The sequence below is a fragment of the Barbus barbus genome, assembly GCF_936440315.1.
Source record: "Barbus barbus genome assembly, chromosome: 25".
NCBI classification, from domain to species: Eukaryota; Metazoa; Chordata; class Actinopteri; order Cypriniformes; family Cyprinidae; genus Barbus; species Barbus barbus.
Window position 1 is genome coordinate 24,388,333 of NC_136753.1, and position 22,338 is coordinate 24,410,670.

The window sequence follows — 22,338 nt, forward strand, 5'->3', positions numbered from 1 at the left end:
CGAGATGTCCAGTGAAGGGGAAAACAGAAGTTAAAAATACTCAAATATTTGTTTAAACGTGTCTTTTACATTTTAACAATAAAACTTTTCTTATTAGCGCCTCCTAAATGTTGAGGCAGCAATCACAGCTTGTTTTTTCCCCTCATGAAAATAAAACTTATTATAATGTAATAATTTCATTGCAAAACGTCCAATATATACGATGGGGACATTAAAATGTATTGCATTGTTGGAAAATCTGATATACCTTTAATTTTATTTATTGGTGAGGTGTCTTTTTTTATATAAATACAAAACATTAAAGATTTGTAATATACATTCAATGATACTGGTTAATGTCCATAGCCAAAAAAACAAAAAGTTTCCAAATGTTGATCTTCTGATTGTTCAGTGCTAATATCCATCTGTGTATCAGTAAACATCTTCATCAGAGTCCTTTCATTGACTAGACGTGAGAATTTTAGATTTAAGAGGTTGTTTAACCTTTTCATGTAGTTTAAGTAGTTTTACTTCAGTATATGAATTCTCAGTTTTAAGTCCAAATATGTTAGGTGATGATTTAACTTAGTTACCATTCCAAGAAAAAGTCAACTTTCCAAGTTAATGTTATAAAAAGCACTCAAAGTGATCACTGAAAACATTACTAAATTAAAGGAAACAAGACACATGTTTTGATCAATATCTTTATATATTACAAAACAATAGAAATGCTACTGATAACAATATATGTTCACAGTTGCTGTTATGATACCACACTGAAATAATGTATATAAGTTAGACATAAAATGGCATATCTTAATAAATAAAAAAAAAAACATCAATCTAACAAGTCACAATGCTTGACGGTTAAAAGTCGCATCATTATGAGCATTAAGTTGGAATTTTTCTGTGTACAGATTTCATGGGTATGAGGCTGATGTGTGTGTGTTAATGTGCTGTCGCTGATCACCCTCACAAGTCTGCAGACTTTATCGGCAACAATAAAGTGATACTCAGAAGCGTATTCAACACAATTATCAATAATCAGCTAGGCATCAAGTAGTAACACTGACAGTGTAGTGCAAAGTAGACTGTGTGTGTGTGTGTGTGTGTGTGTGTGTGTGTGTGTGTGTTTTGGAGAGCAGGTTGTGGCGCTCAGCAGGATAACAAAAAGCAGCAAAAATAAATATCAAAAGAATTTATTTTTATCAGTATATAAAAGCTCTTTTTTGTTGTTGTTGTTTTGTTTTTTTCATTTCACCAAGAGTCTGGGGAAAAAAGGCCTCATGGAAAGTTCAAGGAACCACTTTGTTCCATCTCATTTTCCGGAAACTTCACACCAAGGACTCCATGCTCTCAGCCTGGTTGGATTCATCTGTTCCCACTATCCCAGCAATTTTGTCCATGTAGTTAAAGCCAAGTCTGAAGTCTTTACTGCTGACAAGGCTGAGCATAGCCTTGTAAAGGTAGTGATAATGCTCCTAAAAGAGGTAGAGAGAAATAGCGAAAAAAGGAAATAAACACAATGAAGGAAAAGAACATTTTGGAACCCCAACTGTACCGCGTCAAACTTCTACACAAAACCCCAATGACCTCTTTTTAATTTAATTCATCGTCAAGCAGACTTGTATTATGAGGAACTTACCATTTCAGTGAAGACGCCAGGCCTCATGAGGTTAATCATTTTGGCGACCTGATAGACATCCACAGCACTCTCGTTCTCCAGTTGTTGGGAAAGTGTGGTCAAAGCACAGAACATCCCAGCTGAGACGGCTCCAAACCTGAAACACACAATCCATGAGGCTCTCTCTCCCTCTGGTTACATGCACTTCTACTCATGGTTCATGCACTCACTCATCATGCACGATGGTGGGACCATCCCTTGTCATGGCCTCTTCTTTGATGATGTTGATAAGCTCAAATGTGCTGCTGATGGACGCATCAGGATCTGGCCAGTTTGGACACTGGAAATGTCGGACTTCTAGAACATAGTCGTCCTGCACAGCAAAGATAAAGTTATCCAACCAACAAGTGCAGCTAAAACGGGAAGTAAAATGGGTTGGTTGCTTTCAATTTTAATGGTAAAGCAGAAACTTTCTATCTGTCTATCCATCCATCCATCCATCCCTTTATTGTTTTTGAAATAAGTTTCTTAATCTCGCCAAGATTGCATTTATTTAAATCTAAATGCAGTTAAAAATAGTAATACTGTGAAATTTTGAAATTCAACAGTTTTCTATTTTAATATATTAAAATATAATTTATTCCTGTGATGGCAAAGCTGAATTTTCAGCATCATTACTCCAGTCTTCAGTGTCACACGATCTTCAGAAATCATTCTAATATGCTGAATTGGTGCGCAAGAAATAATTCTTATTACTAATGTTGAAAACATTCAACATTTAAAAAACTTTCATAACATTATAAATGTCTTTTCGGTCTCTTTTGACAAACTGAATGGATCCTTGAACTATGTATTATATACTTACATATTTTGTAGGTTATTTACTTTCCTGCGTACTAATACTATGATTGAATTAATAAGAAAATTAAGAAATAAATCAACAAAAATCAAAAAGAAAAACTACAAAAAAGTAAATAAAAAAAAAAGGACACAAATATAAGAATTTATTTATTTATAAGATTTAATCACTTTGAATGTTACATTTGTGCATCAATTGTTAAAGTCAACATTAAACTTTAACTTCATGTGAATTTTCAATTTAAGAGTGATGTTTATGTGGTGACTGAGGTACCTGTGTGGCTTCCAGGATGAAGTCGTGGATGATGAGCTGTTCCTCATTAGACAAACAGAGTCTGTCAGTATTAATGAGGGTGACAGTGAAGGCCACGCAGTTCATGGGCTCTTCTCTGCTGGGCCAGTACACAAATTCATCCTCAGTCTATAAAAACAAGAGAGGGGCAGATCATATCATATCATATCATATCATTTTAATAAATGGTGCTCTTTAGATATATATTTTTAAGTTACTCAGTATTATATAAATGTAATAATTCAATTGTATAAGTGAAATAAGTGTAATAACTCAAAAGTATAAGTGCCATGATAACCTGCTGGTATGAAACAATCGAGAACGCATTAATACAAGCCGCTGAACATTTATAAAAAGAACATGAGTTTTTAAGTGGATCCATACTGCATTATATAACCCATGTTCATAAGTAGCTCTTCAACGCTGTACTCACGAGGCTGAGGTTGTCTGGCAACATCACAATAACTTGAGCATTATGATCCCAGATCATCCTCCAGTAGTCTGTGGTTGTGTGGGGCAGAGGATGCTGGGTAATGACGAACTCGTTGCTCCTGTAATAGCCCTGTGAGTGGACAAACACTGATTTCATTCTACAAGAAAATCACAGCTAATGTTGAGACGAGCAGATAAAGAGCAGGAACGCAAGTTGCACAAATAATTCATGTTCCATGCATTATTAAATATGATCAAAAATAATGTATAATGTTCCAGTAAAGTCTTGTTGCTGTACCATAATGTAGGAGGCATTGATGTAGTCTGTTCCTTTTACTCCTGGGAGGGGAGCTAGTGCCACCCGAGCCCGCTCCGCTGAGGGGCAAAACATCAATGACAAACAACTCACTATAACCGTCACAGCAAACCAAACCTTGTGCTCTATCATTCATTGAGGCGTTGTGTTTTAAAATACTATTGTTTGACATTCTGTGTCACCTTCATGTTTTTTAAAGGTAATCTTCCAGAAGAAGTCAATAATACGCACAGTAATATACAGTCATATGAAGACTATAGTCATATCAGAAGCATATCTATTTTATACTACATTATGCAGGTCATCCTCTTATCAACTTTTACTAGCTGTGTGTCTTTTCTTTTCTTTTAATAAAAAATATTGCCAACCATATGGAATATTTATACTGGATATTTCATTTTCCCGTTAAAAGAAATGGGTAACAATGGTTATCAGGAGAGTTGTTATTGCTAACAAAATTCAAAGTTAAAAAAGTAAAAATAAATTAATAAATGAATTTAAAATCAAGAAAAAAATAAATATTAGATGAAGAATTAAATAAGTCAAGTAATGCTTAAATAAAATACATGACATTTAAATAGAAATATAAAAATGACAATGTAACCATTAAAATTTAAACTAAAATAAAAATGAAGTCTGAAAATGTGGATCATTCAAAATATTAATAAAGTACTATAATAGTACATCCATAATACTAAAATATCACTGGGGATTTTTTTGTTTCCATGGAAATAAATTGGTAACAATAGTTATCAGGATTTGTAGTGTTGTTATTGCTAAAAAAAATAATATATATATATATATATATATATATATATATATATATATATATATATATATATATATATATATATATATATATATATATATATATATACATATATATATATACATATATATATATATATATATATATATATATATATATATATATAAAACAGTTTTTGGCTATTTAAATAAAGAAAATATTATTTGAAAACAAACTAAAAAATGGGAGTCAAAACATTTCGGTTATAAACTATAACTGAAATAAAATAAATTAAGCTAAATAGAATATAAAATTACAGAAACATAAAATCATTACAATTTAAACTAAAATTAAAATGATGTCTGAAAATATAAAAAATGGCTAATTTGAATGAATAAATACTATTATAGTACATACATAATACAAAAATATCACTGAGGACTTTTTATACATATCTATATATCCATATCTATATCTATCCATGTATATCTATATATCTATCTATCTATCTTTTTTTTTTTTAAATGGTGCTACCACACTGTGCTACAATATATACTGAGAATAAAACAAAATCCATATTGGCAACAAAGCAGGATTGTTGATTTTGATATATGGGTTTGGAAGGTTTAGCGACTCACTTGGCAAGACCGACGAGGTGCGGTTCTTCTCTTTGTTGCAGTCTTTCTGGGCACTGAAACACTCAGTGAGGTGAGAATTGCATTGCGTCAACAACTGGAGGAACAATAACAAGAGCGTCCACAAGGAGGAGCAGGTTAGTTGTCTAACTGAGAAAAAGAACATCTCAATACAATTGCATAGAGCCACAACACAGTCATCAAGTCCAGACCTTAAACTGTTTGTCCATGCGTGTTTGTCCCGTGGGGCTCGGGGTGAGAATGCTGTTGACATAACTATGGAGTTGCCAGGCAGGCACCTCGGTGTCTTTGCTAAGCACAGCTTCCATTACTGCATCATGGATAAAGATAAACTGCTCCTGTAGGTCACACATACACAGTCATTAAAACAAACAATGTTGTATTATGTATATGACATCTCAACATTATATTTGCAAATAAATAACAAAATACAGTTATGTTCAGAATGGCATACTGCAATTCTACTCATACTATATTTTCAGTATGCAGAGTGTGAATAGTATGTAATTGTTCTATATGCTTGTCATACCCAAATGACCTTCTACACTTGCCAAAATATGCAGTATACAATCAGAAAACACTGCACTGCAATGCAATGCACTTGTATTGACCTTACATTTCCACTATAATGAAATTAAAGCAATTTGACTGGACTGCCAAAAATAAATACTGATAAAATATATATATATCCTGAATGCACTGTAAGTCGCTTTGAATAAAAGTGTCTGCTAAATGCATAAATGTAAATAAATCTTACACAAAATGGGATTTAGCAAATGCAAAATAACCATTAACTGGAAGCTACTTTCAGTTTTTGCAAGTGTTATTTTAGTATTATTAGTAAAATTAATCAAATTAATAAATTAGAATTAAAACCTGAATGATTAGTATCATGAGTTCTTTTTAGCATGATTGGTATATAGATTTTATATTTTAAATTAGCTCTTATTTTTATATTTTCATCTTTAATCTTAATTTTAATTTAATGTTTATTCATTTTGTTGTGTTTTGAACTTTAATCAGACAAGGCAGCATTTCTAATTTGCATTTAATTTGTTTATCATCTAATATTTACATTTAATTTTAAATTTAAATTAAAAACATTTATTTGTAATAGTTTTAGCTTTACTTCTAGTTAACAAAAGTAACCCTGATATGCAACATGCAAAAACAATAAGGTCATGTGACAAAATGCAGTGCGCTGCATTTGGAATTGTTTTTAATTGCATGCTACACAGTTCCACGTACAATTTTAACAAAGAATCTGGAGTATATACTATATACAGCACAGTATGCAGTAAGCAGTACACTAATATTACCTCAAGAAACAGCAACAGCCAGTGATTTGAGTGTGCGTTTTGAGTATGTGGAAATATCGTGTATTAAATCAAACAGGTAAAAACCTCAGTCTGGACCAAGTAGTTACGCTGAGCTCGGATGTGTTTGAGGTATCCCAGGACGTTGACAGTGCCTTTGTCCTTTATCTGCTGCAGCATGCTGTCTATGACTATGTATGTGCCTGTTCTGCCCACTCCAGCACTGCAGGACACAGAGAAAGAGATGGTTTGATAAAAAAACGACATCTCATTTTGCTACAAAGCAAAGAGGTTCACACTTTCAACCATTCAATATTATGTAGGGATGGCAAAGCTTGCACAGTTGGAAAGTACGACACTGTAACTGACATTTCACACGCTAGTGGATGGAGCTTATATTTCCATAACAGTCAGTACCTGCAGTGAACTAGAACAGGGCCTGTGCCCGGCATGCGTGCTGCTGAAGATCGAGAGATGAATTTGAGGACTGGTAGTGCATACTCAGGTACGCCCATGTCTGGCCACTGCGTGTAATGGTACTGGACAACCAGCCGTTCATTATGCCTTCCCTTCTGACCCTGAGAAAGACAAACCAGAGGTCAAAATGCAGCATCTAATATTTATAATAATATTGCTCTATAAACACCGTACAAATGCTCAAACGCACCTTTTTCAGTTTGGTGTTGCGTATGATGAAATGGCGGAGAGTGTAGTAAGCGTAAACTTTAGTGCTCTTCAGAATTACCATTATGTTCCCATAAACCTCACTGTTCTCTGATGGCCAATACTGATCACATTTCCTCTGTAAAACAACAAAAGCATCGTCTGTTTTGCTTTTTAAAACATCAGCGTCTACATTAACAGATTAACATTAACATTCAACCAAAAATGAAGATTTACTCACCCTCAGGGCATCCAAGATGTAGATGCATTTGTTTCTGCATTGAAACAAATTTGGAGAAATTTATCATTACATAACTTGCTCACCAATGGATCCTCTGCAGTGAATGGGTGCCGTCAGAATGAGAGTCCAAAAAGCTGATAAAACATCACAATAATCCACAAGTAATGACTCCAGTCCATCACTTAACACAATGTGAAGTGAAAAACTGCTTGTTTGCAAGAAACAAATCCAACATTAAGACATTTTAACTTTAAACTGCCACTTCTGGACAAAATTTGAATCTATAATCCATAAAAACAATTCCTCCAGTGAAAAAGTCGATCTCCTGTTGTGCTCTCACATCAAAATCCACCAACATATTTGTTTATAACGGTTTTGGACTGTTTTCACTTTTAAACAGATTTTAATCTGTGCATATTTCTCTCCTGATTTACACGACCTTTTCACTGGCGAAAGAAATATTATGGATAGAGGACTCTTATTTTTGCAGAAAGTAATGGTTTGAGGTTAAAGACATCTTAATGATGGATTATTACAAACACACAGCTTTTCACTCCACAAGATGGACTTGTAGTCCTGTTGATTACTTGTGGACATTGTGATGGTTTTATCAGCTGTTTGGACTCCCATTCTGGCGGCACCCATTCACTGCAGAGGATCCATTGGTGAGCAAGAGATATAATGCTAAAAATGTCTTAAAAGTCCTGCTGAAGGAACAAACTCATCTACATCTTGGATGGCCTGAGGACGAGTAAATTTTCAGCAATTTAGATTTTTGGGTGAACTATTCCTTTAAATTCTTACCCTCCACCATAGCTCTCAAATGGTTTTCATGCAAGGTCTATTTTAAAAAATTAAGTGGTTATTAGTCACTCACCCTGCCTTTCTCCACCAAGTTGGTGATCATGACAATCACAGTGGTGTTTTGCTCCCAAATCATTCTCCAAAAGTCTTCAAACGTGGACTTGAGAGGGCCCTGAGCGGCTATATAAGCCCTGGGTCTTTTATAACCCTAAGAGGGAGAATATTTAATTATAAAAGAAACATTAAAGCAACAAGCATGCACTTAGTAATAAAATACCTACGTCTACATAGTTGGCATTGATGTAATCACTGTGCTTGGAGTCTTTCCCAGACAGTTGCTGCAACTTCACTCTGGTGTGATCATCTGGATATTAAAAAGCAATAAATTATGTATCATTTGAATCAGTCTACTGATACATAAGCTATTTAGAAATACTAGCAGTGCATGCAAGAGTGAGAAATGGATATTAATATCTTTTATCTTCATCATGCATGCACTGCTAGCACTTCATCACAAATGAATTCACAGTATGTTTAAGAAGGTAAATGTTCATGCTTGCCACATAATAATCAACTCACAGGCAACAATGTTGATGTATCTGTTTTTGTGCTTGTTGTCTGGGTAATTTGAATGTTCTGCTGTAATCTTCATTTCAGATGTGCAGTGTTGAACCTCCTGCAGGGAAAGTATGATTTCAAATTATTAGTTGCAGGTATTGTAATTCACAGACTACACTATGTTGAAAATAGCATACTACTATGCTACACTTCTTATTTCTGCAGTACAAAGCATGTATATAATGCACAAAATGCATAATTTCAGTGTGCGCATGGACTATATAGATGTAAAGTGCAGTAAACAACACACCAATTCACCATCTATTTCTCATGTGACAAACTGTAAACCGTATCAGCAATTAAAAAAAAAAAAGATTCAATGTTTAATTCGACTGTCAATACACCAATCTGGATAAAAATAAAAAAAAACCTCTAATATGATAAGTGGATTTCTCATGGGTTATCCGTGAGGTTGCAACTTTTTTTAACAGTACTTAGATTATTTAATCCTGAATGCTGTCCTGTTAGAACTGCTTTGTTGAAATTGTTGACCATATTATCGGTAAATTATTTAAGACTCATTTCCAAAATAATTAGTTCATTATTCCAGTAATTAACCACACTTTGATTAGAATTTACATAAATTGCCCCATTTGTCCAAATCATTTAATTATTGTCACATCAATGCAATCTGAAATAAATTTTATACAGCAGCATAATAATTAGCTCCCCAGTGAGCCGTAATGAAGCAGACATTAATCTGCCGTGCAGATTTCATCTTTCAATATCTGTAAAACAAAGCACCTTTGTAACGAACTGATACCTGCTGCACCGCCGATACTGATAAGCATCAAAGTTTTTAACCTGTTAGCCAGCACCCCCCCATTTTGGGCCTCGCAGCTGAAAATGACCTACCTAAATTAAAATGGTAACAGTTCCTGACAATAATGTGCCACACAATTTAGGTATATTTAGAAAGAAGACACTATAGGCTTTATTATTCATCATCCAGAGTTGATAATGACAGGTTGCGTCACAGCGTGCGTCACGCGTTGTCACGAGAGACCCTTGCCTTTCTAACTAAACCGGGATTCCAGCAGTGGATGCGTTTGTGACTCGTTATTACAATGATAATGTACTGCTTTTTTATTATGCATGATTTGATGTTTACTACTTACACAAATTTAGCAAATACATTCCTTATAAGCTTTCCATTGAAAAACAGCGATCTATCATCGATGCTTGAGGCTTAGACTTTCAGAATGATATATAGTTTGTCAAGATTAACTTTGTCCCGTTTTATTTAATCTATTCGTAAACAATGACACGTGCAAACAGAGCAGGTTCAGAGCACTGGCATCCTGGTGCGGGTTAACAGGTTTTAAGTAAATCTTCTTCAGGAGATCCAGTTCTTTCTTTTGGATGTGTCCATATTGGATTGTGATGCTTGCTGTGGGCATGAACCAGACTCAAGCTTCCCTGTATTCCTGCATAGATTCCTCCAGCGAGAGGGGTGATTTTAATGAGGCTCTCCTCTTTAATTAGTCCTTTTCCCATAGCCATCTGTGCCTCTGTGCTACTGGGAGCACCGGTACATGTACAGAGCACATACACACACATTTTCACACGCTCCAACTACAAAGACCATACTCACATCAAACTCCTGAGAAAAGCCATGTTGGTTGTTGGAGTACAGCTCCATGATGTGTTTGATGAACTGCCTGACTGGCACAGCCTCCAGGTCATCTGAAACACAAACATACATACATCATACTACATCTGCCTATTCAAAGCCAAACATTTTGATATAAATTGATGATAAATGTAAATGTAAAATTTTTTTTTTGTTTTATAAACTCTTATTCCTAAGTATGAGGAATAAGGGTATATATACACATTTTGTGGCCTGACTTCCTGAGTGATGATATTTGGTCACATCTGTGTCATATAAAGCTCATCAGTTATCTATCAAAGAAAGGGACAGGACCGATGGTCTATTGTCACGTAGAATGGCCATATAAAGGTATGGTTGATTACTGCCTAGGGAAGCACACAGCTGGGACCATATTTAAAAAAGACCAGAATCCCCTGGAGCATTTGCTGTTTCGGCATTGTGAAGGATGATCAAACACACATCAATTCAACCCCCACTCTGTATCCAGTGTCTATGCAATTAACAGAAAACGTTCTGTCTTATTAAATCATTGAGACATGCACACACACAGACAACTTCTTCAATTTACAGGGCTTGTTGATGACTTCTCCATTACAGCAGAGACTTTAAACTATCACCTCAAACGGAGTTCTCATAAACATTAATGGCTAGTTTTACTTCTTTTGGCTTACAGTTATATAGACCTGTCAGTCAAGAACTGGACTGCATCACATGAGAGAGAAGGAGAGGCAAGAAACCAAGAGAAAGCAAGAGAGAAAAGAGTGCTAATACTGAAAGCAGTTCATGCAATTTTAGAAAACCATGCACTACCCAATGTGAGCAATCAGACTTTCCATTCGCCCACTGACAAACAGACACACACGGAACATAAATGATGCATCCACTCAACAACCCAGAAAACCGCAAGATAGGAATGCTGATCATTAAAAGAAACAGTCTAGCCAAAATGATAATTCTGTCGTTATTTTCACATCCTCACGTAGTGTGAAATCAATAGGACTTTAACTTTGCAAGGGAACACAAAAGAGATATTCTTCTCACTCAAAGCTATCATCAGAGCTTGAAAGTCCTGATCCACAAAAGCATTGTGAACATTCAGCAAAGCACCTACTTTTTTTGTACTCTATGGAATAAAAGTACACTGTTCAAAAGCTCGGGCTTTGTAAGATTTTTTAATATGTTTGAAAGAAGTCTCTTATGCTCACCAAAGTTATATCAAAAGTCTCTACTCTACTAAGAGAAATATTGTCAAATGTTCTTACAAAAATGGATGTTTTCTTTTTGAATATACTTTACTCCTTTGATGGTAAAGCTGAATTTTCAGCATCATTAGTGGCACACGATCCTTCAGAAATAATTACAATATGCTGATCTGCTGCTTAAGTAAGTCATAACTATTAGTATTATCAGTGTTAAAAACAACAGTTGTGCGGCTTCATATTTTGTGGAAAAAGCATGACACTTTTTTTTTTTAAGGATTCCTTGATGTATAGAAACTAGAAAAATACTACATTTGTATGAAATTCAAAATACAAAAGAAATCTTTTGTAATATAAATTCTTAACTGTCACTTTTGATCAACTGAACATGTCCTTGCTGAATAAAATGAACTTCTTTCAAAAATAAAATGAATATTATTATACAAACCCCAAATTTTTGAATGGCTGAATGGTAGTAAGAGTGTGGGTTTTAGTATAATTTCATCAATTATTTTACTATTTAGTGAATAAACAATATTCTGTAATAACTACTTGTCAGCAGGTCAGGTACATTTATAAACTATCATTTCACTATACTTTCTTATATCTTATTGATCCATTTCAGATCAAAACCTATTGAGCTGCTTTGCTCCCTAAATAGACAGCTGCCTCCCATTTTAGGATCACCTTTGGGCACATGTGATGAAATCAAAACTAAAGAACTCCTATGAAATGACGTAAAATAAAAGCTATTGCAGCACAATGTATTTTCAATTGTTTGTTTAGCAACTCACCCGCTGTAGAAAGGATGGGGAAACTGTCATTGCGGATCACTCTGGGAGAGTGCCTGTCTTCAATATACAAATGTGCAGTCTGGAAGAATCTCCTATGAACAGAAACGGTCTCAGTTAGTGATTTTAGACAGCTCCTTAATTCGAAGGAAGCCTGAGAATTGTTGTTAGGTGATCACTTAACGTCAGAGTCTAATTTACAAACCACTTTAGATGTCAAACTGTACATTCTTGTTTGTGCTGTTTTGACCCGTGTTTCAGTTCAATAACCTGCAATTATAGTCTCAACTCTAATACCAGTCCATTACTACAAAAGAATGAGTAAACCAAACATATTTCCTAAATATACTGTACATATGTATGACATAATACAAATAAATCACAGGATTTGTACACAAAATGTACTTGTTATTATTACTATTATTAGTAGTATTATCATTATCATTTAGGCATTTATAGCAACAAAATAGCAATAATAAAAAACAAAATATAAATAAAATAAAATATAAAATAAATAAAATATGTTTTTTACAGAAAATGTATTCATTTATTTATGTGTTTATCTATTTTTCTCATAATTATTCCATGTAACTTATTATTTAAGTATTTATTTTCACAATATAACATTAACTTAAATTCTGTTGTACAAATTGTACAATTATGTATGGTATCGGCTGAGGCTAAAAATCGGATGAATCAGCTCGGTAGATATCAGTTTATCATTATTAATATAAACCATGCATGAAATGATAAATCCATTCAACTACTCTTATATTGCATACCACCCTATCTTTAATAATTGGCAACAAATTAAGATTATAACAGCATGACTGTAATTACATTCAAGATCTTAAAAAAAAAGTTATGCAAACTCATAATGCATAATAAAGTCTATCCCCGACACATTTTTTCAAATTAAAATGCATTAGCTAATACAGACACCCACAGACGTCTAGTTCTCACTGTAGGTTTCATAAAATATACATGAACAGCAAAGTGATGATACCAAATATCCAGCCAAACTCCTGCTGCCTTGGGATCGATCTTTTAAAAATCTATCTTTTATTTCATTTTCAGTGCACAAAAACAGACCCCTCATCGGAGACTTACTTTCATGCAATTCCCACAAAGCGTTTGTATAAGCATGCCCCTACCTGTACTTTATGCAGAGAAATGAGCAGATGCTAGTCATCCTTGGGAGGTGAGAGAAAAAGAAAGACTGAATGTTCGCTGAGCTCTGATGAAGGAGGGGGGCTGGGGGACTGAGGAGAGAGGACGAGGGGGGACAGGAACCCTACTAATGACCTTTTTATGATGGGGGATCTCTCATGTGTTTAGAGACGTTAGACTAATGGTGTAGAAGGGTCCTTCGGTGAAGTTTTGGACCCTGCGGTCTAATCCTTGAGAATGCAAAACAGGCGAATGGTAAAAAGATAAATATAACCTCTTATCGTACCCCATCTGCGTCAGCTCTGAAATTGCTTTAACTCATAGGCGATCTCATGCGTACGTGTAGAAATGTACCGCGGAGACGAGTGCAGCATCTTTGGTCTTTAATGGGCATCTGTGAGTCTGAGCAGACTGAAAGCCTCTGAGCCATCCAGATGGAACCCTGCCTACATAAATCTCTCATTAGCCTATCGCCTTGGCAACATCATAACTTCATTTTAAGCAAATAATAGCATACTTTCTGGTAAACACTCACGTGAACTCCAGCTATAAGAAAACGAGAATGGAATATCTTTAGAATGGCTTTTGTGCGCTCGGTAGCTTTGTTCTCCACGTTCTTGAAATTTGACAACGGTGATGTCTTGACAAAGACGTTTGCCGTCACGTTCTCGGGGGAGCGGATGCGTCTCGTCACTTGTCTTCCTTCCACTCGCTTAACAGATTGATTACCGTGCAAACAGTCTTTCATTCACTTTAACTGTCACTGATCAACCTCTTATAAAGCCATCAAGTGATCAAATCAAACTGCTATTATCTTTTCCTTTCAAGATGCATGATTTGTCGGCTGACATAATTGCTTTCCAATTAGAAACTTCCAGGCAAAAATTTGTTGAAATTTGCCATGCTTCAAAAGGCCATGTGAGGTTGGTGCTGTTATTGTTAACTAAATCTAAAACCTTTAAAAATCATTTTAGGCAATTAAATCTGATGTCAAATAGAAATATTAGATGAAAAACTTTTCCAATTTCCGTACATGTTTAAAGGGATAGTTCATCCAAAATGAAAATTCTGTCATCATTTATTAACCCTGAAGTTGTTCCAAACCTGTATGGGTTCCTTTCTTTTCTTGAACACAAAAATAAGATATTTTGAAAAAATATCGGTAACTAAACAGTTGACGGTAGCCATTGACTTCCATGGTATTTTTTCCATACTATGGAAGTTAATGGCTACCATCATTCTTCATTTTTGGTTGAACTATCCCTTTAACTAAAATGACTAAAAATAATGCCATTAAAGATTGTTTTCGATAAGTCAAATAATGCTGAAATAAAATATTCATTTAATATTAGATGAAAAAAAAAAAAATAGAACTGTTGGCTTAGCAACTACCTGAAATAAACAGATTAAATTATAGTACTAAAATAACTATATCTAACATTTTAAATACAAAATAAAATAAAACTAAATATTAGATAAACTTGAACTTAAAAACCGTAAACAAAAATTAGAAGTATACCTGAAATAAATAGATTAAATTGTAGTACTAATATCTAAAACTATTAAAAACTGTTCTCAGTAATTGAAATTAAGCTCAAATAAAATAAAAATATTAATATTACATGAAAACTTGAACTTAAAAACCTTAAACAAGAAATGTTGCTTTGGTGAAATAAATCATGCTATAACTGAAATATATAGCTTTAAGTTAAAGTACTAAAATTATTAAAATGAAAACTTTTCAACAATAATGACAATTTAAAAAGAAAACATCAAACATAACTGAAAATATATAAATATGCTTATTCAAAATATCAATAAATACTATAATAATATACAGTATAAAGATAACTAAAAGTAATACTGAATATAAAACTAATAAAATAGAAAAAATAACATTTAATCATCTTATGTCACAAATATCAAACTGCTTATATATATGAATGTTTTAATGTAACATTACTGTTTGTATTGTGTGTTCACATTTTAAATTATACGCTTAAAGAGTCAGCTTCACAGATTGGAGCACAGCTGGGTCCCTCCGCACAAGACTCATGGTCCCTAGGGGGCCCGCAACCTCTTAGCTCACATACAGACACAAGACTGAACAGGAGGATGGTGGTATTTGGCAGGAAGCTCCATAGGAGGATTTTAATTCGGTTACCATGGGGCTGAGAGCGGTCCGGGAGAGGGCGGGCAGATGGGGCTAGGACTCTCCAGGGAGCTGAGCCAGGTTTATAAAGGCCAGTAGGTGGAGTAGAAAGAGGTAGACGAGGTGTGGATTCAGGGGTCAGAGCGACCTTACACCGTTTACAAACCAGCCACAACCATGACCAGACGGATCTACTCCACAAAACATGTTGTCATGAATATTAATTAGGGGATACATTCGTTCACAAAAAAAAAAAAAACCTCAAAGCTCCAAAAAAAAAAAAAAAAACCTGAGACGGACGAATGTAGAAGCTGTTACAAGATAAGGAAATTAGATGAAGAAAACAGATTCTAGATGCTCTCAGTTTAGATCCCGATTCACCTCTGCCTTATGAACTATGGTCTTTCAACAGTGTCTTACCTCCAGTAAACCAGGACAGCCAGCAGCATGATCAGACAGAGCAGTGTGAGGGCAGAGACCACCATCAGGGGGATGATCCACTCCATCCGGCTGGAGGGTGACACCGGGTCTCGGGTGACAGAGGAGATGCTGTTCCTCTCTGCATGATGGTCAAAAGAGACCACAGCAAGGTAACAAATACAAATACAAAGGCAGAGTTTTAAACCATTTTATATTAGAGTCTATTTTGGCATTCATGCATATTCAACACAGCTATTTTTGTACAATGATCTTCCTTTGCAAAGCTTATTTCAACTATGAATTTGCATGTAATATAATATATTTTACAATAATCCATATACAGCAGTCTTTATTACATTACATAGAACTTCATATTTAGTTTCTGATTATTTATTTTTTATTACATTTATACATTTACTTCAATTTGTCTTTATTATATATTTTATATGATAACTACATTTTATTATATATTTTAATACAATTTTAATAAATATTTATTTCACAATAATACTTACATCCACTACCATTCAAAAGTTTTGGGTTGGTAAGATATATATATATTCTTTTTTTTTATATAAGTCTCACCAAGCCTGCATTTATTTAATCAAAAACACAAGAAGAACAGTAATATTGTGAAATATTATTCCAATTTAAAATAACTGTTTTCTATTTTAATATATTTTAAAATTGTATTTATTCTTGCGATAGCAAAGCTGAATTTTCAACAGTCATTGCTCCTGTTTTTAGTGTCACGTGATCCTTTAGAAATCATTTAAATATACTGATTTGGTGCTCCAGAAACATCTCTTATTATCAATGCCGAAAACAGTTGTGCTGCTTCTTATTTTTATGGAAATCCCAGTTGTTTTATTCTTTTTCAAATAAAGAATAGCATTGATTTGAAATAGATTTTTTTGTAGCAACGTAATTTTTTACTGTCACTTTAAATCAGTTTAATGCATTCTTAATGAATAAAAGTATTAATTTCTTTCATAAAAAATCATTTTTTTTTAATTTCACAAATTTTCAACATCATGTATTTATACATTTTAAAACATATTTTATATTTCAATATATTTATACATATTAATATTATTTCAAGTTTTTTGGCACCACTTAGTACCAAAAGTACTGTATTTTGTGTATATTATTGCCTTAAGCTTTAGACTGCATGTCTGTAGCTCACCTACCAGTGTGAATGAAGTATGGCCAGTGTGCCTTCTCCTCATTGGTGAGTTCGGTGGTCTCAGTCGAGCTGGAGGGAAGTTGCATGTCTACAGTGTCATTCTCTACCAGCAATGTTGGTTTTGATGAATCCTCACCAGAAGGCCTCTCTGTGGCACGAGGCACCTGCTCTTCCACTGTTCTAGGGGCCAATGTGGAGTTCTCAGTGTTAACATCAGCTCTCTCTCGACCCCTCTCTCTATGTTTTGAAGTTGGGATGGGGGCAGTTGGTTTTTGGGGCACCGTCTTGTCCTGCTTTTTGTCCTTGACCGTCACATCTTTCCCCTTTTTTTTCTTCTCCTCTTCTCCCTGGTCCTCTTCCTCCTCCTCCTCCTCCTCTTCCTTTTTCTCCTCTCTTTCACGGTCTTCTTCCTGTTTGTTATTCGCTTCAGTGCTGTCCTCAGAGGTCAGGATGTTGCTGTCTGATGGGGTGTTTTCGGCTGTGGGAGTGGCTGGATGTTGAGTGGGCGTGGGACCTGAGTTTGTTGAGTGGGTCGGCCAAAAGGATCCTGGGAGGGAAGAAATCACACTGCCACTGAAACCCAGTCCTGCCAACAGTGTGCTGGTCACCACAGATGCTACAGTGGCTTGTCCACCACTGGATGGAGGCCCCATTCCTGTAGCCATTGAAACAAAGGAAAAGGGGAGGCCGGCGGATGTCCAAGTAGAGGAGCCTGAGCTTATAGGGGCCATGTCTGCCGAAGAGGCGGGGGAAACCGTGGGCTAAAACGGGGCGGAAGAAGAAAAGAAATGCTCTTTCAGTCAATAAATAAAGTCAATAAATACTCTTTATAGTCGATAACTATATTAGCATCCACACCATCGCATGATAACGAGATTATAAGCATGCACTCAAGCTATTTAAAGCTGGACAGATTCTGATAGACTGTCAATGTTTTTGTGAAAGTGTTTCCTTTTCATTAGACAAAAATATTTCATTAGACAAAAATTTGTAATAAACTTGAGCAAGAGATGACAGCATTAATATTTTAGTTCATTTTCCAGTAAAAGATGGTAAATTTTCAAAGCATATATATCTGCTAAATGTTTTTGGTGAATCTATGCTATTCTTTAAAATTTAGAAAAAAAAATTTAAAACGATATCTTGATCATTATTTTAATAGTTATCATCCTTGGTGTGAACAGGCCTTTAGAAATGATTAAACCAGTTACCCACCATTCCAGTTTTCACAATCCTTGTGCCCTCAAATATCCTTGTGGTGTTTGCTTGAAGAATAAATCACACAGTATGATAATCAATACTAATGAACTGTTTGAATGGCAGCAGCATTTTGTATTTTTAAGACCAGAAAGCCACTTGAAATCAGACGAACCTTTGAATATAAGTGTTTGGCTGAAGTCACTGCGCAGGTCTCTCTGACATACAGCTTGCACTCTGAACAGATACAGGACATCTGGAGACACGAGTGTGATGACTGCCCTCTGCAGGAAACATATGACACGACCAATAACCATACATTTTAATAACAGTACAACACATAGATGGCAGGAATAGAAACTGGATGCCTTCAAAATAACTCATACTACCTTTGCAGTAATGTACAGTATGCACATTTTCAGTATGCAAGGCACACGCAGATAAGCGCTACAATTTTTTAAAAGAAAATAATATTTTTTTCTTCAAAAAGGATGCATTAAATTGATCCAAATTAATAGTAAAGTGTTTTTACATAAAGTATAATGTCACAAAAATGTTGTAATTTTGAACTTTCTAATCATCAAAGAACCTCAAAAACAATGCATCGCGATTTCTACAAAAAAGTTAAGCAGCACAACTGTTTTCAACACTGATAATAATATGTGTTTCTTGAGTGCCAAATCAGCATATTAGAATGATTTCTGAAGGATCATGTGACACTCAAGACTGGAGTAATGGATGCAGATTACATTTTAATTATATTTACATTAAAATAGAAAAAAGCTATTTTAGATTGTAAAATTTTTTCACAATATTACAGTTTTTTTCTGTATTTTTAATTAAATGATTTTAGTCTTGATGAGCATAAGAAACATTAAATAATTTTAATCAACCCCAAACCTTTGAATGGTACTAGTGTACATTTGACAACATGTACTATACAACAGTACAGAACAAAATAATCTCTGTTTTCTAATGGGGAGCAATGGCTGTAGTGAATAAATAAAACTACTAAACCTTGAGCAAAAGAGATGGTAAATTTTCAATGCGTATTGAAAATTTACTGTCTATATACGTTTTTGTTGAACAGTCATATATAGATGGCCTCCAAGCAAACAGGCAAGGATTAAACACTACAAAACTCCAATTTTGATTTCAGGCTGACTTCACTTACTCTAATTTATGCATTTCTGAATGTTGGACACAGTCAGAGTGTACACACACCACACAAATCCAAAAACCTCATTACACAACACAGAGCGAGCGGATGTAAATCTGACAAGATCTCATTTTCCAAAACTAAAATGTCAAAGCAAATTTGACATCTGCCATTATTATTTGTATAAATTGACACTTATTTATTGCAATGTCCTGCTCCGTCTTTCAGCTATCCTCATTGTCCCAGAAATAGATAGATATTGATTTAAATTTCATATACCCAAAGTTGGTCTTGATTCGCTGGCACAACCTGTGACTGGGCTCAAAATTTAAATAAAAATGTAAATGTAGAGGCAAAAAAAGATGAGGGTGTCATGATGGGATGTAGAGTGAAAGAAAGTAATTGGACTTTAACCGTGGCAGTTATATCCCTCAACTAAATCCAAATCTAATTTGACAGAGGCTAAAAAAGACTGACAGCGCTCATCAGAAAAAGTTCCTTCAACTGACTGGACACTGTCTTGTTGTCATGGATACTGTGTGTGTACGGCCGCTCCTATAAGGTGACTGACAGACATGGGTGTAAGTCATTCATTAGACTTGAGGGAAGAAAGACAAAATGCTGTCCAAGTCCATCAAATCGATGAGAGCAGTCCATCCATCAGAATTATGAGGGAATGCTGGGGTCCAGAAGACAAGGCTCTGGCAACAGGTTCTGAAATCATGCTTAAGTGGCTGTTATCAAGGGTAAAATTTATATAAACTGAACAAAATAATAAACGCAACACTTTTGTTTTTGCCCCCATTTGTCATGAGCTGAACTCAAAGATCTAAAGACTTTTTCTATGTACACAAAAGGCCTATTTCTCTCAAATATTGTTCACAAATCTGTCTAAATCAGTGTTAGTGAGCACATCTCCTTTGCCGAGATAATCCATCCACCTCACAGGTGTGGCATATCAAGATGCTGATTAGACAGCATGATTATTGCAGAGGTGTGCCTTAGGCTGGCCACAATAAACGGCCACTCTAAAATGTGCAGTTTTACTGTATTGGGGGGGGGTCCGAAAACCAGTCAGTATCTGGTGTGACCACCATTTTCCTCACGCAGTGCAACACATCTCCTTCGCATAGAGTTGATCAGGTTGTCCACTCCTCTTCAATGGCTGTGCTGGATATTGGCAGGAACTGGAACACACTGTCGTATACGCCGATCCAGAGCATCCCAAACATGTTCAATGGGTGAAATGTCCGGTGAGTATGCTGGCCATGCAAGAACTGGGATGTTTTCAGCTTCCAGGAATTGTGTACAGATCCTTGCAACATGGGGCCGAGCATTATCATGCTGCAACATGAGGTGATGGTCGTGGATGAATGGCACAACAATCGGCCTCAGGATCTCGTCACGGCATCTCTGTGCATTCAAAATGGCATCAATAAAATGCACCTGTGTTTGTTGTCCATAACATACGCCTGCCCATACCATAACCCCACCACCACCACGGGCCACTCGATCCACAACGTTGACATCAGCAAACCGCTCACCCACACGACGCCATACACGCTGCCTGCCATCTGCCCTGTACAGTGAAAACCGGGATTCATCCGTGAAGAGAACACCTCTCCAAAGTGCCAGACGCCATCGAATGTGAGCATTTGCCCACTCAAGTTGGTTACGACGACGAAGTGCAGTCAGGTCGTGACCCCAATGAGGACGACAAGCATGCAGATGAGCTTCCCTGAGACGGTTTCTGACAGTTTGACCGATTGTTGTAGCAGCTGTTCGGGTGGCTGGTTTCTGACGATCTTGGAGGTGAAGATGCTGGATGTGGAGGTCCTGGGTTGGTGTGGTTACACGTGGCCTGCGGTTGTGAGGCCGGTTGGATGTACTGCCAAATTCTCTGAAACGCCTTTGGAGACAGCTTATGGTAGAGAAATGAACATTCAATTCTTGGGCAACAGCTCTGGTGGACATTCCTGCAGTCAGCATGCCAATTGCATGCTCCCTCAAAACTTGCGACATCTGTGGCATTGTGCTGTGTGATAAAACTGCGCATTTTAGAGTGGCCTGTTTTTGTGGCCAGTCTAAGGCACACCTGTGCAATAATCATGCTGTCTAATCAGCATCTTGATATGCCACACCTGTGAGGTGGATGGATTATCTCGGCAAAGGAGAGGCGCTCACTAACACAGATTTAGACAGATTTGTGAACAATATTTGAGAGAAATAGGCCTTTTATGTACAAAGAAAAAGTCTTAGATCTTTGAGTTCAGCTCATGAAAAATGGGGGCAAAAACAAAAGCGTTGTGTTTATAATTTTGTTCAGTGTATATATATATTTTCAAATGTTTAAATTCAGTCAATTAATTGGCTCATGACACCAATCGTACCACCCTGTCGTCCTCACATCTGTCCCATACAACAGTGTTTTAAATTTTATTAAACCTCTTTCATTCCAGATTACTCCCGACAAGTATGGGCACTACAACACGTCTCGAGATCCTGGATTTGTAATAATGGAGGTGTTCCATTACACTCCTGTCTAGCTCTTCAAGAGTCTTCAACAGGGGGTCTGTGACCCCTAAAGGGGCCATTGTAGTACTGCAATTCATATTTTTTCAAATTTATTTGAGATGCTAATACAAAAATACATGCATGGGGGGGGGGTTAATATTAGTTTTTTTCAACTTAAACTAAAAGACATTAAAATAAATTCATAAAACGTAAATTTACACATTTTAATATAAAAGGGACACATTTTATTATGCTCATATTTAATAATATTTAATCACTCTAAAAAAAAAAGTGCTACATAGTGGTTCCCCTATGATTACGAGGCAAAAAAACACTTTTAGTGCTATATAGCACCATTTATTTTAAAGTGATAAAGTCTTCTGCTCAC

At 35.5% G+C, this 22,338-nt stretch overlaps 1 protein-coding gene across 1 annotated transcript in view; it reads right to left on the reverse strand.

Moving 5' to 3' along the window:
* Positions 1-672: 672 nt before the first annotated feature.
* Positions 673-22,338, reverse strand: part of LOC306844404 (receptor-type tyrosine-protein phosphatase gamma-like) — a 76,710-nt gene continuing 55,044 nt past the window's right edge. Inside the window, exons 10-29 of the mRNA XM_079376502.1 lie at positions 18,453-18,561; positions 18,296-18,345; positions 17,085-17,841; positions 15,895-16,033; positions 12,156-12,247; positions 10,142-10,233; positions 8,509-8,605; positions 8,211-8,293; positions 8,003-8,137; positions 6,889-7,023; positions 6,639-6,799; positions 6,309-6,444; positions 5,097-5,243; positions 4,888-4,981; positions 3,484-3,560; positions 3,187-3,315; positions 2,736-2,882; positions 1,834-1,976; positions 1,625-1,760; positions 673-1,460 (exon numbers count right to left, since the gene is read on the reverse strand). Of these exons, the coding sequence (XP_079232628.1) occupies positions 1,314-1,460; positions 1,625-1,760; positions 1,834-1,976; positions 2,736-2,882; positions 3,187-3,315; positions 3,484-3,560; positions 4,888-4,981; positions 5,097-5,243; positions 6,309-6,444; positions 6,639-6,799; positions 6,889-7,023; positions 8,003-8,137; positions 8,211-8,293; positions 8,509-8,605; positions 10,142-10,233; positions 12,156-12,247; positions 15,895-16,033; positions 17,085-17,841; positions 18,296-18,345; positions 18,453-18,561 (3,006 nt within the window). The 3' untranslated portion in view covers positions 673-1,313. The remainder of the gene's footprint in view (positions 1,461-1,624; positions 1,761-1,833; positions 1,977-2,735; positions 2,883-3,186; positions 3,316-3,483; positions 3,561-4,887; positions 4,982-5,096; positions 5,244-6,308; positions 6,445-6,638; positions 6,800-6,888; positions 7,024-8,002; positions 8,138-8,210; positions 8,294-8,508; positions 8,606-10,141; positions 10,234-12,155; positions 12,248-15,894; positions 16,034-17,084; positions 17,842-18,295; positions 18,346-18,452; positions 18,562-22,338) is intronic.